Source organism: Podarcis raffonei, chromosome 12, assembly GCF_027172205.1.
Source record: "Podarcis raffonei isolate rPodRaf1 chromosome 12, rPodRaf1.pri, whole genome shotgun sequence".
Lineage (NCBI taxonomy): Eukaryota > Metazoa > Chordata > Lepidosauria > Squamata > Lacertidae > Podarcis > Podarcis raffonei.
The window spans coordinates 27,913,975-27,928,840 of NC_070613.1; the positions used below are offsets into that span (position 1 = coordinate 27,913,975).

At 46.5% G+C, this 14,866-nt stretch overlaps 1 protein-coding gene across 1 annotated transcript in view; it reads left to right on the forward strand.

The window, feature by feature from the left end:
- The first annotated feature begins 9,968 nt into the window (after positions 1-9,968).
- Positions 9,969-14,866, forward strand: part of COL1A2 (collagen type I alpha 2 chain) — a 64,873-nt gene continuing 59,975 nt past the window's right edge. The window contains exons 1-2 of the mRNA XM_053409932.1: positions 9,969-10,255; positions 14,704-14,714. Coding sequence (XP_053265907.1) covers positions 10,186-10,255; positions 14,704-14,714 — 81 coding nt within the window. The 5' untranslated portion in view covers positions 9,969-10,185. The remainder of the gene's footprint in view (positions 10,256-14,703; positions 14,715-14,866) is intronic.

A 14,866-nucleotide genomic window follows, 5' to 3' on the forward strand; every position in this document is an offset into this window, starting at 1 on the left:
ATGAAATTGGTTTTGTAGTGTTTGTTTGAAATGCTTCCCAGTTTTCTTTGTTGCAGGCCGTTTTGAGACTGGTTTTTGTGTGTGGAAACACGGCATGCAAATAAAATAAATAAATGATGCGATGCTCCTTCGCATGGGATCTTAGCATACAGGATGAAGTTGTGGCTGGCCCTTCACCACACTGAGTGTGTAGCACCAGTGGTCCAAAGGGACTCCAGACACAAGGAAAGGCTTACTACACACATACAGCTGAATGAGAGCCCCAACCTGGTAGAATGGACTTTACCATTTCAGACTACAGGTCATCAATGTTCCATATATGCACAAATTTATCTGCAAAGAAAACCAGCATAGCAGTGAGAGGGCTAGTCCAGAACCTTTCAATCTAATGTTCTAATTATTGACTAAAGGAAAGGGGTGTTTTTTGTTTTTGTTTTGTTTTTTGCTTTGCATGAGGCAGCATTCAAAAATGGCATCCTCCATCAACCACATGAAATGGTACTGTCCATTCTATCACCTCATGTTGTTGTGTATGTAGACCAAGCCAAAGAGAGCACTTTACGCACCAGGCTGAATCCGGGGCTGGCCTTAAAGGGAAATGCATCAAATAGCCCACCTAGGATAGGAAATTCCCGAAGGGTGCCATTGGACAGGGTGTGTGTGTAACAGTTGGCAATGGTGGTAACAATTAATTTGGTTCAATGGAAGCAAGTGTAAAGTGATGCACGTTGGGGCAAAAAAAACAACAAACAACCCTTAATTTCACATATACGCTTATGAAGTCTGAACTGGCAGTGGCTGACCAGGAATGAGACCTTGGAGTTGTGGTGGATTGCTTGATGAAGGTGTCGATTCAGTGTGCAGCAACTGTGAAAATGGCAAATTCTATGCTAGGAATCATTGGGAAAGGGATTGAAGATAACACTGCCAATATCATAATGCCATGATACAAATCTAGGGTGTGGCAGCCTTTGGAATACAGTGTACAGTTCTAGTTCCCTCGCTTCAAGAAGGATTTTGTTGGAAAGTTTCAGAATAAGAGCAGCCAATTGCCCTATGAGGAAAGGTAGCAGGACATTTCCTAGCATGTGGACATGGAGATCTGACTTCGCCTCATTTTAAAAACTGATTGCCCTCTCTCCAAAGAGGCTTTGCTGAGTTCAGTGAGTTTTTTCGGCAACTGGAATTCTTGTGGTCAACCTTTATACTTTTGGTGAATTCTTTCAGAAACGTTTCCTCCCTTTCAGCCTTTTTTTTTTTTTTTTGTAATCAGCTTTCTAAACTCACAAGGAGGAAAATGGAAATTAATCTACATTTGAGTTTTCTGCAAGTTAAATCTTCTTGTGTACCAGTATTGCTTGGGTTCCAATATGTAGCAAATTCAGAAATGTCACTGACCTGGCAAAATTGAACTTCAGAGTTTATGCAGAGATTATGTTCTGGTCACTTAACTTCTTCCATTTTCTATCCGGGATATAACTTAGTTCATGCACAAAGCTGATCCTATGACCACCTGCTTCATCTTACAGGATATAAGGAGATACCATAACTTACTGCAGAAGCAGCAATCTTTTTCCCCATCTTCTTCAACCCAGGTAAGGTGGAGTTGATTCCCTCCTTGCTCCTGCTGTAGATCTTCACTCATCCCTTCTCCCTGGCAAGGAGGCGGGTACCATTTTGTGGTTTGCCTCAGATGCCAAAATGTCTTTCCTGGGAAGGAAAGAATGGTGGCCGTGGGCAGCACTGGAGGACCAACCTATTATGTACTGGCTGAGGCTGATGGGAGCTGAACATCTGAAGGGCACCAGATTGAGAAAGATTTCCCTACTTAATTCCGGGGTATGCATCACACATATCAAAGCCTACATTTGGTGCCAGATTTCCCCAGTGGCCAAAACATGCCATACCTAGGAGAAAAGTCATCAGATCATCTTGGGAATAGTAATGTTTTCTTCCAAAGACTGGGAATCACAGCAATAACTGGATGCTGAGGAGATCCCTACACCAACACAGAGAACGACAATTTCAAGTGTTCCAAAATGGTCGTATGACACATTCCTCAAGCGGTTCCCCCTGTACTTGCCGTAAGAGCTTTCCAGATGTTTACCCAAATGTGGTATTCACTATGCGGTAAATCCTTTGTGTGAAGACTCTGCCACCCCAGCAGTAAACTTGTGAACCTTACTCTGATAAGTCCAGGCCCATAGCTCATTGGCAGAATATCTCCTTTGTATGCAGAAGATCCCAGGGAGGACTGAGAGAGGCTTCAGCGTGAAATCTGGAGAATCATTGTAGACAATGCTGAGCTAGATAGACCAATAGTCTTACTCAATCTAAGGCAGCTTCCTCTGTTCCTATGAGAGATTTGGTGTAAACACTGGAACCTAGAAAGTAATTTCTCCCATAATATCCCGTCCAGGTTCGCCGGTTTCACCAACAGCAAGTTTAAATTAGAAACTGTCAGGGACGTGGAAATGTGATTGTCCTGCATGGGAGCCACCCTCACTGAGTTGCTGTATTAAATCTTAGTCTGCATGGACAACCATCAACACACCTATAGGGAGCAGCTCTTACTTGCACTAGTGGTAGAAGGAGTCTGGCTTTTGCTGCCAGCAGCTGGGAGGGAGCAGGGAAATATGAGAGTCTGCAAAGGTAGCCAACAAAAGTTCAGCTGGGCCAGCTCAGTCTTTAAAATCATCTGGAATGTGACAGCATCAACTACTTTCCAGTGTAAGTTATGGGCCTGGAAGCAGCTGCGGAAAGCATAGCCTATCCATACCCATCGCAAAGAAAAAAGGCCAAACTCCCTTGCATGCTGAGACACGCAGGCCCTGCTGCAATTCTCCGTTTCTTTTCTCTACAGGTAAATCCTTATAAGTATGCTCAGCCCGGTCCTAGGCAAGCAAGCAAGCAAAGTCTGGCTTTGAGTCATGGTTTCTCACATACACCGAGTTTAAAGGACAGTAGCATACTGACATTATTTTTAGTATTTGCTTGTTAAAGTACAAGAAGCATTGGCTGGGGCGCTATCCTTTTGTGTGTGTGCATACACGCGCAAGGAAACATGAATTCAAAGGTAAATTGGGCACACCCAGTTGTACGAGTGAATAAGCAAGTGATGTGGAAAATTGGGTGTCTGTTCTGCTCTAGAGAGTTTTTAAAAAGTCTTTTTGCAGCTCACTCTTTGATTCTGTGGGGGAGCAGAGCAGAGCTGTCAACTTTTCCCTTTTCTTGCGAGGAATCCTCTTCGGAATAAGGGAATTTCCCTTTAAAAAAGGGAAACGTTGACAGCTATGGAGCAGAGGGCAAAGACTTGTTCACTGGTATTCCAGAGGTCAGGACCAGATCCAATGAGTTTAAGTTACAGGAGGTCAGATTTTGGTTGAGCATTAGGAGAAACTTCTTGATGCCAGGAGCCATTCAGCAATGAAAGCAGCTTCCTAGAGGGGTGGTGAGGCTCTCCCTATCAAGCAGAGGCTGGACAGCCACTGACTGAAGATGCCAGTGTGCTGGATTTCCTGCCTCAAACAGAGGGCTTGACCAATGCTGTGATACTCTGATTGTGCACTCCATGGCAATGGGTGGCCTAGGGTCTTCTTGGTGGTGGTGCTAGCATTGTGCACCTAGGGATGTGCAGCTTGTGTCCTCCCTGTTGTCTTTTAGGTGTCTGGTTTGACTTGATATAAGGCAGCTTCCTATGCGGAGAAGCCCAGAATAATAGACTCTTGATTTGCTTGTGCGCTATGTACCACACAGTCTCTTTGGGTGGGTGTTATTTTCACTGTTTCCGGACCACATTTCCTGATATTTCATTATTGGTTTCATTTCCCTCAACATGGTGTCCTCTGTGTGTTATCAGATTCCAAGTACCATCAGCATCACTCAGCATGGTCAACACTCGCAGATAATGGGAACCATAGTCTAATAACATCTGGAGGATATTAAGTAGGGGAAGTCTGATCTTCCTTGCTACTAAGCCAAGGGCATACAGCAGTGGTCTCTTGATTCATCCACCTGTAGAGCAAAATAATGAAATGGGAAGTTGTTTTCTCCATTCTACACATGATGAGATACTGGTCAATGATAGCTCAAAATCCTAAGTAAATCATTCCATCTGCTAGCCTAGGCTGGCTCCTGAAAACTTACAAATATGTGTTTACTTCAACTAGGGATATCCAAGATGGTGCCCTCCAGATGTTGTTGAACCACAATTCCCCTCATCCCTGACGATTGGCTATACTGGCTGAGGTTGATGGGAGTTGTATTCTAACGAAATCTAGAAGGCACTGCATTGACTAACCATGAAAAATTGTTTCTATCTTACCTTTCCATTGAAAAAAAATCCACGAGGTGCCTAATAACTATTACAGTCCAAAACAAAGAACTGAAACCCACAATACAATCAACCATAACATAACAGCTCTATCACATCCCAAAGGAACCAGGATGAAAGCTTGTCTGAGATTCCTGCTGGCATACTATAAGTCATCTTCTGATTAAGCCCACATCCTCACAACCAACTCTTCCTACCAGAACCTGCCTGCTCATTATCTCTGGTGCTCCAAGTGAGCTTAAGGTCTCTCAATAGACAGGAAGGGAGCAGTTGTCCATACACATCATAGGCCCATCCCCCACCTTCCTTTCCCCACTTGCAGAAATATGACAGGAAGAAGTGGGATTATGTGCCCTAGTTAAGATCTGTTTGTTCCAAGCCCCAGACAGTGTTTCCAGCTCCCCCTGCAAGAAGGAAATGTGCATGAAACAAAATGAACAGGATGGCAAAATGTCCCTCAACAAACATTTAGCACAAATTTAAAGGAAAGCTTGTACAAGTTCATTTTTCATTGGGACTTAACATCCGCAAGGTTTCATCAGATTTGCACTGCAGCCAGCAATATGCGCTGGAAATGCAAATCAGCAGATTCCAAACGTGTTCACTTGCCCTCCAAAAGATTGGTGAGCCCTGCCTTAATTCAAGTCTAATCAGGTGCAATTCTCCAACAGTTTACCCTGCCGACTTATGTTAATTAACAGAAGTACATGTTTTCAGCAGTGAAATGTTTGTATATCTTTACACTTGGGGTTGTTCCTAGAAATCAGTTCAGTTGTCCTACTCATCTCATGTATAGCTGCTTACATAGAAATTGACTTGCAGTTTTCTATAGCTTTGTCTAAGTTTCTCTTTCCAGAAATATGTTGATTTTTTATTGCTGTGCAGTGTGATAAAAATGTACTATAGTTCTGTTGGTGTGATTAAACAAGTGTTATGTTTTAATGCTGCAACTCTGTTTGCATATATAATCCAGATCAAATAGTGTTTGAATAATGTCTATTTTTGTATGTATAAGTAGTTTATGATCAATAAAAAAATTATGAAGCGTAAAAAGAAAACAAGATAACAGCCATTCCAAATTAGACCAATTAATTATCAGGTAATTGGAAGACAAAGTAGCTCATTCCCATGCTTTTGCAAAATGCACTGCTACTGTTTGAAGCCCAAGCGGTGATGCAGGTAAGGACATGTCATAGACGGTGTTCATAGCAGTGCATGGTTTATTGCACAGGAAGGAAATTAAGTGGAATTTAATCTCAAAAGCTACTGAGGGTCTTTCCCCCTACTGAGCAAAGTGCATGCTATTTTATTCTGGAACACCTTTAATAAGGTTTCTCGTATACCTCGGTGAGTATTCAGAGGAAGGAAGATCTTCCTCTTGTTACTAATGTTTGAAAACAGGATGAGAGAAAAGAAATGAGAAAGAAAACTTAACAGAAAAGTTCAGCAAACTATGTAAGAAAGCTGATACTTTACAGATATGTCCCTGTTGCAACTGTGTGAAAAGTTAATCAGCAAGTTAATTTGCTTTTTTTTTTGGACTGAAACAAGGAAGGGAAGAGCCAGGGCAGCCCAGCCCTGCCATTGGGCAAAGTGAAGCAGGTGGCTCGGGTGACAGGTGCTGGGTTGGGGTAGGCACAGAGATGAGGTGGAGAAGAGAGCTGTGTATACCACTATGTGGCCTGCCCTCCACCCACTAAGTTAGCCTTCTGCCTTCAGGTGTGGGTCTGCTGCCCATACAGAAGGAAGATCCAGCTAGCATTTGGGTCAGCTTTGATATATGGAATGGTGCGGGCACCATCTTCCCCTTTGCCTCACGAAGCAGCTCTGGGAAGGGAAGGAAGGTGCCTTATATATATTGTTGTGAGTTTTGGGGATTGGTTGGTATATTGTCCGAGTGCCTTCTAATGCTAATGGGGATTCAATTATCGAAGTAATAATAATAATAATAATTTATTATTTATACCCCGCCCATCTGGCTGGGCCTCCCCAGCCACTCTGGGCGGCTTCCATAAAAACCAAAAATACAGTAAATAGCCAGTAAGTAGCCAGGCCAACTTCCTGGTGATTTAATGGGCCTAAGTAAGAAGGTTGCTCTGTGCCAGAAGGAAAATAGGTGGGCCTCACCTGACTGGGAGTAAGAAAGAAAGTGGTGTGTGAGAGCCAGGCTGGACACTGGCAGGAACAAGAGGGTGAGAGCCATAGAATCATAGAATTGTAGAGTTGGAAGTGACCCCAAGACTCATCTAGTACAATTCAGGAATCTCAGCTAAAGCATCCGTGACAGACATTTGATTTCCATTCGATTCCAAGGTTGTGATGATGGGAGAAGCAATGCCTTCTGAGCTGTTAGTTCTGTGAGCTCCTCAGTCGTAGGCTCAGGTTGTACAGTCATACCTTGGGTTAAATTTGCTTCAGGTTGAGCATTTTCGGGTTGTGCTCCGTGGCAACCCGGAAGTAACGGAATGCATTACTTCTGGGTTTCGCCGCTCGCGCATGCGCAGACGCTCAAAATTACGTCATGCACATGTGCAGAAGTGGCGAATCACAACCCGCGCACACGCAGACATGGGTTGCATTCGCTTCAGGATGCGAACGGGGCTCCGGAACGGATCCCATTCGCATCCAGAGGTACCACTGTATATATGTGTAAATGAACTGTCCCTCGTTCGAAGAAAACTGAAACCCAGGACAACTGGGACAGCTGGAATTGCACACGGCTCTGAGACTGGGGTGGCGTGCAACAAATATATTGTATGCCAGAGCATGGCTCCACCTAGTTCATTCCTTTCTACAATGACTGGTAGTGGCTCTCTGGGTTTATCAACAAGTGTCCTGGCTCCGACTGGAGGAAGAACTCAAACTCAGGTTGTGATTTCTACCGCACCATACATTAAAGCCAGCCTCCCCCTAAGAATCTGTTTGTCATGGGTGCTGAGAGTTTTCAGAAAACCGCCCCCCTTCCCCTCACAGAGCTCCAGTTCCCAGAGTCTCTAGGTAAGAGGGATTAACTGAGGATTGTGAGGGGAATAGGGGGTTTCCTCACAACCCTCCAGCGCCCTTGACAAACTGCAGTGCCCAGAATTCTTCAGGGCTGGTGCAATGACTGTCAAAGTGGTATCACAGCGTTTTGAACATGTATTATGGATATGGCCAGTGATGGAGACCAAGGAGGAGGCAGCTGGCAGGCAGGGCCAGCCTCTGGACATTGCTGTCAACTTTTCCCTTTTCTTGCGAGGAATCCTATTCGGAATAAGGGAATTTCCCTTTAAAAAAGGGAAACGTTGACAGCTATGCCTCTGGACTGATTGCTGCAAGCAAGCAAGAAGGCAGGCAGGTGGTGGGTTGGCTGGCATTGGTGGGGCAGTCTCTGCTGCTCTGCACATGCTCAGGAACACTCTCACCTTTGCCATTGCTTCTCAAGTCCCAAGACTAAACTCTGATGTGATCAAGGAATCCCATTCCCCACCTTCCAGCTGCTCCAGCTGCTTCTAAGTCTCTTAACTTGTTGCTGCTGGCTGGTGGGACCCGGCAAGAATTCCTTTTGCCTCGCAACAAAAAAAGAGGGGAGGAACTTCAGCCTGCAGGCTCCTTTCTCTCTCTCTTTCTCTCCCCCCCCTCCATCCTTTTGGTGCTGGTGGGCGGGGTGGAGGCGCAGAGAAGGAGCTGGGATAGGCTCCTGCGTCAGGATCTTGGGGAAGGGAAATCTCTCTTCCTTGAGGTGGCTCGGCCATCTCCCCCACCTTTGACATGCCAAAGCGGTTGCCGCTCCGAGGGAGGGACGAGAAGGAAGAGACACCACCTCCCCCCCCCAGAAGATAGAAGCAGGCTTGGCAAGAAGGAGTGACCACGTCAGCCACCGCAGAAGAGAAGGGGAAGGGGGGAAGGGAAGGAGCTGGGAAAATCAGGACAGCCGCGGATGGGACGATGGGCGGCGACACCCCACCGAATCGGGGGCCCCCCCTCCCCGCACTCCAAGATTGACTTGAAATCCTAAGCATGCTTTCTTGGAAGCAAGGTCCCTTCTGGAACCAAAGGGGCTGAGCAACGGACTGTGGGAGAAAGGAAGGGGCCTTCAAGACTCTGGCAAGCCTCCCTTCACCTTGTGGAGGTTGGGGGGCGGCGGGGGGCGATACAGTCCCGGCAGAGCAGCTCCTTGCACTGCAACGTCACTGTTCCTCAGCCTCAGGTTCCTTGTCTGTAAAATGGGAGCATAGAGCAACACCTACCCCGCCTCTCACTCTCTTTCGGTTGAAGCTAAACGAGATTAGGGCTTTTTGTTGGCAGGTTGGGGGGGCAATGGACGACTGCTAGTACTCTTTTTCAGGGTCTTATCCAGGAAAGGGGAATTGAGAATCAACGCAGCCAGAGAGGACAGAGACAGGCGAAACCAATGGGATTCACCGAGAAGAACGTTGGGAGAACTTGTAGCACTTGTATATAGAGATAGAGATGTTTGTGGCTGTCAAGGAAGTGGGAAGCTCACCCCCCAAGTTGAAAGAGGGGAGGAATTATACCTCACCTTGGGGCGATTCTGGAGCTGCTTTACGAGGCAATGCCCTAGGCTTGGTCTATAGGGTTGGACAGGCAAGAAGTCTGGGCAAGATGACGGGCTGTGTGTTTCGTCTTCCTCCGACTGGCTCCCTGTGGTCTTACCACGCAGGTTCAGAGGGGGTCAAACAGCTCCCCCCTTTCCCACCTGCCACCCAAAGCTCATTTACTCCAGAGTAGCCCCATTCCAGAGGACTGCTCCAGAGGAAGCGGGGGATGGGGTCGCCTGGAAAGGAAGTCTGGGGGTTTTTGGTTTTGTTTTGGCTCGCTCTGCTTTCTGAGGAGTCAGTCACATAGGGGAAAGTGCCATATCGGAGCATGGGCTCCACCTGGCTCAGTAGCGTCTACACGGACCGGCAGCGGCTCTCCAGGATTTCAGGCGGAGCGTCTGGAAACGCTAGAACGAACCTGGGACTTTTTCCGCGCAAGGCAGGCGCCCCACCGCGGAGCCACGTCCCTTCCCCAGAGCACAGCGCGATCTGCGGGGCGGAGGGGTGGCTGGCTGGGTGTCAAAACCAAGGGAGCCTCCAGGTCGCTCCAGGTTCCCGATGCTTCCCCGTCGGCGTGTCCTTCTGCCTGCTCTCGCCTCGTTTACCTCGACGGCAGGACCTGGACAGCTCCCGCTTTGAAAGCCTCGCCCTGCGACGCCGAAAGCCTCCCAGGCGCGCAAGCCACAAAAGAAAAGGGGGAGGGGTGGAGAAGTGGGGTGTGAGGGACGGGGGGGGGGGAGGAAGAAAAAGAATCCAGGCAGCCAGTCAGATTTTCCTTTATAAAGCCTCAAAGTGTCCACGTCCTCAAAAAGAATGGAACCAATTTAGCATCCCCAGCTCCTGCCTGCCTGCCTGCCTCCCTCCCAGCACCCCACCTCTTTCACCCCTCCTCCCTCCCCCTTGCGCCTTCCTCTTCTCTCCCTTGCTCGCTTCCAGATTTCCCTCTCCCCGCCCCGTCCAACAGCAGCTCTGCCAAAACGCGGGGACAGGTTGGGAATGAGAAGAAAAGAAAAAAACACGTCACGTGACGCAGGCCCGGTCTCCTCGCAGCCTGGCCCGCCCCTCCGCCGAGCACGGCGGGCTCTCCCATTGGCTGCGGCGCGTTCTACGGCTCGGCCAGCGCGAGGAACCCCCTCGCCGTATAAATAGGGCCGTCGAGGGCTTTATTATTTTAGCATCCCGGGCAGCAGGTTTCTGCTAAGTTTGGAGTTACTCGCCACCACGACTGTATGCCTGCGTCCCTAAAGTTCTAGCTCACCACCGACCCGGGGACTCTGAAACACAAGGAGTCTGCATGTCTAGACAGTAGACATGCTCAGCTTTGTGGATACACGGATTTTGTTGCTGCTTGCAGTAACTTCATGCCTAGCAACCAGTCAATGTAAGTGCCTTCAGATTGTTTGGAGCAGGGTTTGGGGGGAGAGAGGGATTTGGGCGGCGGCGGCGGAATCCTCTCCTAACTTCGTCCTAAGGAATATTGCCCGGCCGTCGAATGCTTCCTTTCTCCGGGAGCTGCAAGGACAAGTTATCGTGCAGATCTGGGTATGCTCCAAAGCCCGAGAAACTGCTGCCCACTATAACTCTACCCCCCCCGGGAAGCCCCATCCAGTTAGACTGAGTTTGGGGGGGGGAATCGTAGTTTGCATTGACTCCAGCTGGCAAAAGAGCTGTCTCTTATTTCCATAAGACGGAGTGAAGGGATGAGAGTTCTTCAGAGCTTGCTTAAACTCGCCCCCTCCCAGCCCTCCTTGGCTCATGTGGAGAGGTCCTGGCAAGAAGCCATGCAGTCTTTTCTCCCACACACCCACGCACCTCTCTCTCCCCCTCCCCAAACTCCACCCGACCCCCATTTTAAGAGAAAAGCAAAATTGGGGTTGGAGAAGCAATGTGTGACAATGATAAATCCAGAACTCCTAAATTTATCAGCATCGCCTCCTTGGAGAACTTCTAATGTGGTTTGGGGCTGGGGACGGGTTATTGCCCCGATTTATCAAGGGATTTCAGAAAACAACAGATTCCCCCAAAGTCTTTGAGAACAGTCGCTTTTTAGGGCGTTGTACACGAGCTTTGTGCAGCGTTTTACGGATGCTCATAACGCGCCCTCTAGAGGGAACGAGGCGGTACCGCAGAGGACCCGACGTGGAGCGTGTGGAGTCCAGATAGACCACCAAGCGCTTTTAGAGATACGTTGATATATATGAGACAATTTAGTTACTCCTGAGTTACACGCAAGGAGAGAGAGGGCAGAAATTCTGTCGCGATTTGCTCAAGAATGTTTTGCTCTTATTAATTCCGGGAAGGGAAGGAGACACGCTTTTAGAAAACTACAGCAAACCAGGAAAAGTGTACGATTCCTGACCTTTTTGTTTGAGAAACAAATATGACGAAATGGATATTCCAGACATCCTCCAAACATACCCTTTTTAAAAAGCTCTAGCGACCTCTTCTGGTAGACGAGAAGTAGAAAGTTTCTCCCCAGAAAATTCATCTATTTTTATGATTTCCACACTTGTCAGGTAATTCACGTAAATTCTATTACCTTAGATTATCTGTAGGCCCCCATGTGAATAATGTTAAATAGTGAAACTTGGCACAGACAGCTGTTGCCAGGTTAGTCCCATCAAATAGATATTTATTGCATTGGTACCCCAATGTAAGATCAGAGTGGTGTTTTACCCTCACAAGAACCCTGTGAGGTAGGCTCAGCTGAGAGGTGGCCCTTTCCCCAAGGCCACAATTTGTTTCACAACCTGAGTATGGATTTAAACTTGGGCTTTCTATACCCTAGCCAGACTTGCTAACAAGTGCACCACACTAGTGATGATCGTTTGGCATAGAGCAGGCAATCTTTAGCTTTATATCTGACTGACAAAAAGAGTTCTGTTTAACTCAGAACTTTTCATGCTGCACAAATGGAAAGTGTCCAGCCCAAGCATCACTACCATACCAGTTCTCTGTGGTTTAAATATGTGCAAGGTACAGCCTTCACACTGGCTCGTGCAGCGCATCCATGCATCAGAAACGCCTGTAGTCCTTTGTACATTGCATATGGCAAATGCTGTCCTATAACAGAAGCATTGGCCCTGCTGCCCAATACATAACTGGATTCAATGAAACAAGTTGGCAGCCGGGGTCCTCCTAGGGTTATTGCAATTAATGACTGAGCATTTGCCAAAATTAATTTAGGAACACTGCTGTCTTTACAGTTGCATTCAACTCTTTACCAATCCTACAACCGCGACTAGAGCCTCTCCCTTTAGTGGCAGTGAGAGAGAACGGGTTCCTCAACCCAGTTAACATTTAGAGATACTCTCCCAAAATATAGATCTCCACGGCTAATCCATCAATAAGCCCACCTAGCAAGTTCCATTTACAAGTTCCAGTACCGTGTCAAAAAGAATGTCTAACTTTATTCCATCACCTTATAGGAACCATTATCGAAATGCTTTTGATAATTACAAAATTAGTCATTTCCACCCTAATCCAGTTTCCTATCAGAATCCCCATTCATATCAGTATCAACTTTGTTATTCTGTACCGATGTTACTCTTAAAATGTTTAAACAATGATTATTTCCTTGAGATATTAAGAAGAGATAGTCAAGGTTTCTCATCCAACCAATGGTCTAAGATATACATTTAGAGCTGCCATCCTAAACATTGTGTTTATTGAACACAATTGGACTTGACCTCCAGAGAATAGCATAGTGCGCTCTATGCTGTAGATTTTCACTCCATAAGCAAACTTTTGCATTTAGCTACTCTGATCATGGAACAATTCTCTCTGGGTGAGCAGCTTTTCCAAATTGCCACTCAAAATTCCTCCATGGCACATGAATGCATATGTGCAGACTGATTGATACCGTTTCCTCCCCATTTTTGTACTAATCTGTAAGTAAAGCTTCTGGAGGCTCTGACTTGCAGAGAGGAGGCACATAGCCGTGACTCCTTTTTTGCTCTGCTGCTCAGACAGAACATTTCTCCTCCTCCTCCTCCTCCTGTAATATGCAGCATTCCAGATGCATCTCACAGCAAGCAGGAGAGCAGGAACTAATGGAGCATAATTCCCTGTGCCCTTAGAGCAAGGGTGGGGAGGCTGTGGTCCTCCAGATGGTTGTTGGACTGCAAAGTACATCATTCCCCTGATCATTGGCTGTGCTGGCCGGAGCTGATGGGAGTTGGAGTCCACCAGTATCTGAAGGGCCCACAGGTTCCCCATCTCTGTCTCGGAGTGACAGGCTTAGCTCTTTGTGCTCCATTGGCAGGAAGGAAATGCTTAACAGGACAATTGTTCGTTTGTTTTTAAATTAAGAATGTCCAATGCACAAAATGTGGGCTATGTTAGAAAACTGTAATAAAAGTTACAGTACTATTCCTAGAATTCCCAAAGCTGCTTTTGGTATGCCCTCCCCACCCCCAGTGGAATTTTTGATCTTTTCTTGGAACAGCAGGCCCCTCCCACATGCCACACCACAACGCACATGGAGGGTTGCTATTTGAGAAACCCAAGTCGTGCGCTCTCGCTCTCTCGGCATAACCTACCTCATAGGGTTGTTGTAAAATTGGAGGGGGAAACCCTGTATGCCTCCTTGAGCTCCTTGGAGGAAAGATGGGACATAAATGTAATAATAATAATAATAATAATACATACATACAATAATGAAAGGCCGAATTCCCCTTGGGTATACAGACCTAAGTAGCCTGGCTTTGCTAGATCCTGGGATTCCACCCGTTAAGCCATTTCGAAGTATGGCTATTTCCCGGCTTAAAGTTTAGCAGAATAACAGTGCCATCCCAGACATGCCTTCTCAGAACCAAATCTCAATCAGCACAGTGGGGCTTACTCTTTGGTATGTGGGTTTAGGACTGTAGCCTAAATAGCGTGAAAGAGAGGCTTGGGGGGGGGTTGGGGGGGTTGCTAACTTAACTTCTGAATTCCAGAAAATCCTATACAAATCTTCAGCATAATCCTGTTCAAGGAATTCCCATAATCTGAAACGATGTGAAGGAATAGTGGGTCCTAAGTTTAGGTTAATGTTATTTACAAGAATATGGACGACCTCGGCTTGAATCATCTCAAGTTCAAAAGCTAAACTCACTGTTTTGGGCTTTCTATAGCACCTGCACACTTTCAAAAGCTGCCGTTGCAAGCATTTTCAAGGGGAAATGTTGTGCGGTCCACGGAGCTTCTTACATCAGCAGAAAGCACATTTGTGCGTGCTTGGGAGGGTTTTGTCTGTTTCCCTTTATCTCACACCCTACGAGATCTTGCTCTGCAGGAGGCCCTCTCCTTCTGGGGTCACATTTCTTTGGTGTGTGTAACAGACATCAGTGGGGGCAAGAAAAATCCCCATGGCACATTGAGCGTTTCACCCGTGGCCCTGTAGAACCAAGTTCTGATTCTTATAAAACCTTTTATTAAATACATCCATTCAAGCCTTGGGGTCAGAAAAAAGCCTTTCCAAGTTGGACAGGCCCTCCTTCTGTCAGAGATGTGTTGCAGCAATCAGAATGTCATCCACTTTAAAAAATGTCGTTTCATGTTTACATTTCCTGCCATTCGTCTTTGAAATCACAACTATCGTACTTTTCCGTGTATAAGCCTAGGTTTTTTAAATTAAAAAATGATGTTCAGAATTGTGGGTTGTCTTGTACACGGATACAATCTCCCCCCATTTTCTCAATTTGGAATCCCCAAAAATTGGGGGCCCCTTTTTTACATGGGGGCATCTTATACACGGAAAAATACAGTACATTGTTTCACATGCAGACTGTTTTGAATCTTAAACATTAACCAATTTTTTTTTTGTTTTTCTGTTTCCCCCTCCAGATGTAAATGAGGTCAGTATCATTCCTTTCAAAATAAAATGGATAAGAGTAGGCTATTTTATTATCTCCCTACCTCCACCTCCCTGAATGGCCACTTACTAACTGCAGCTGCCAAGAATTGCATGGGCAATACCACTGCAGATTAGCATCATTAGGAATGCCCA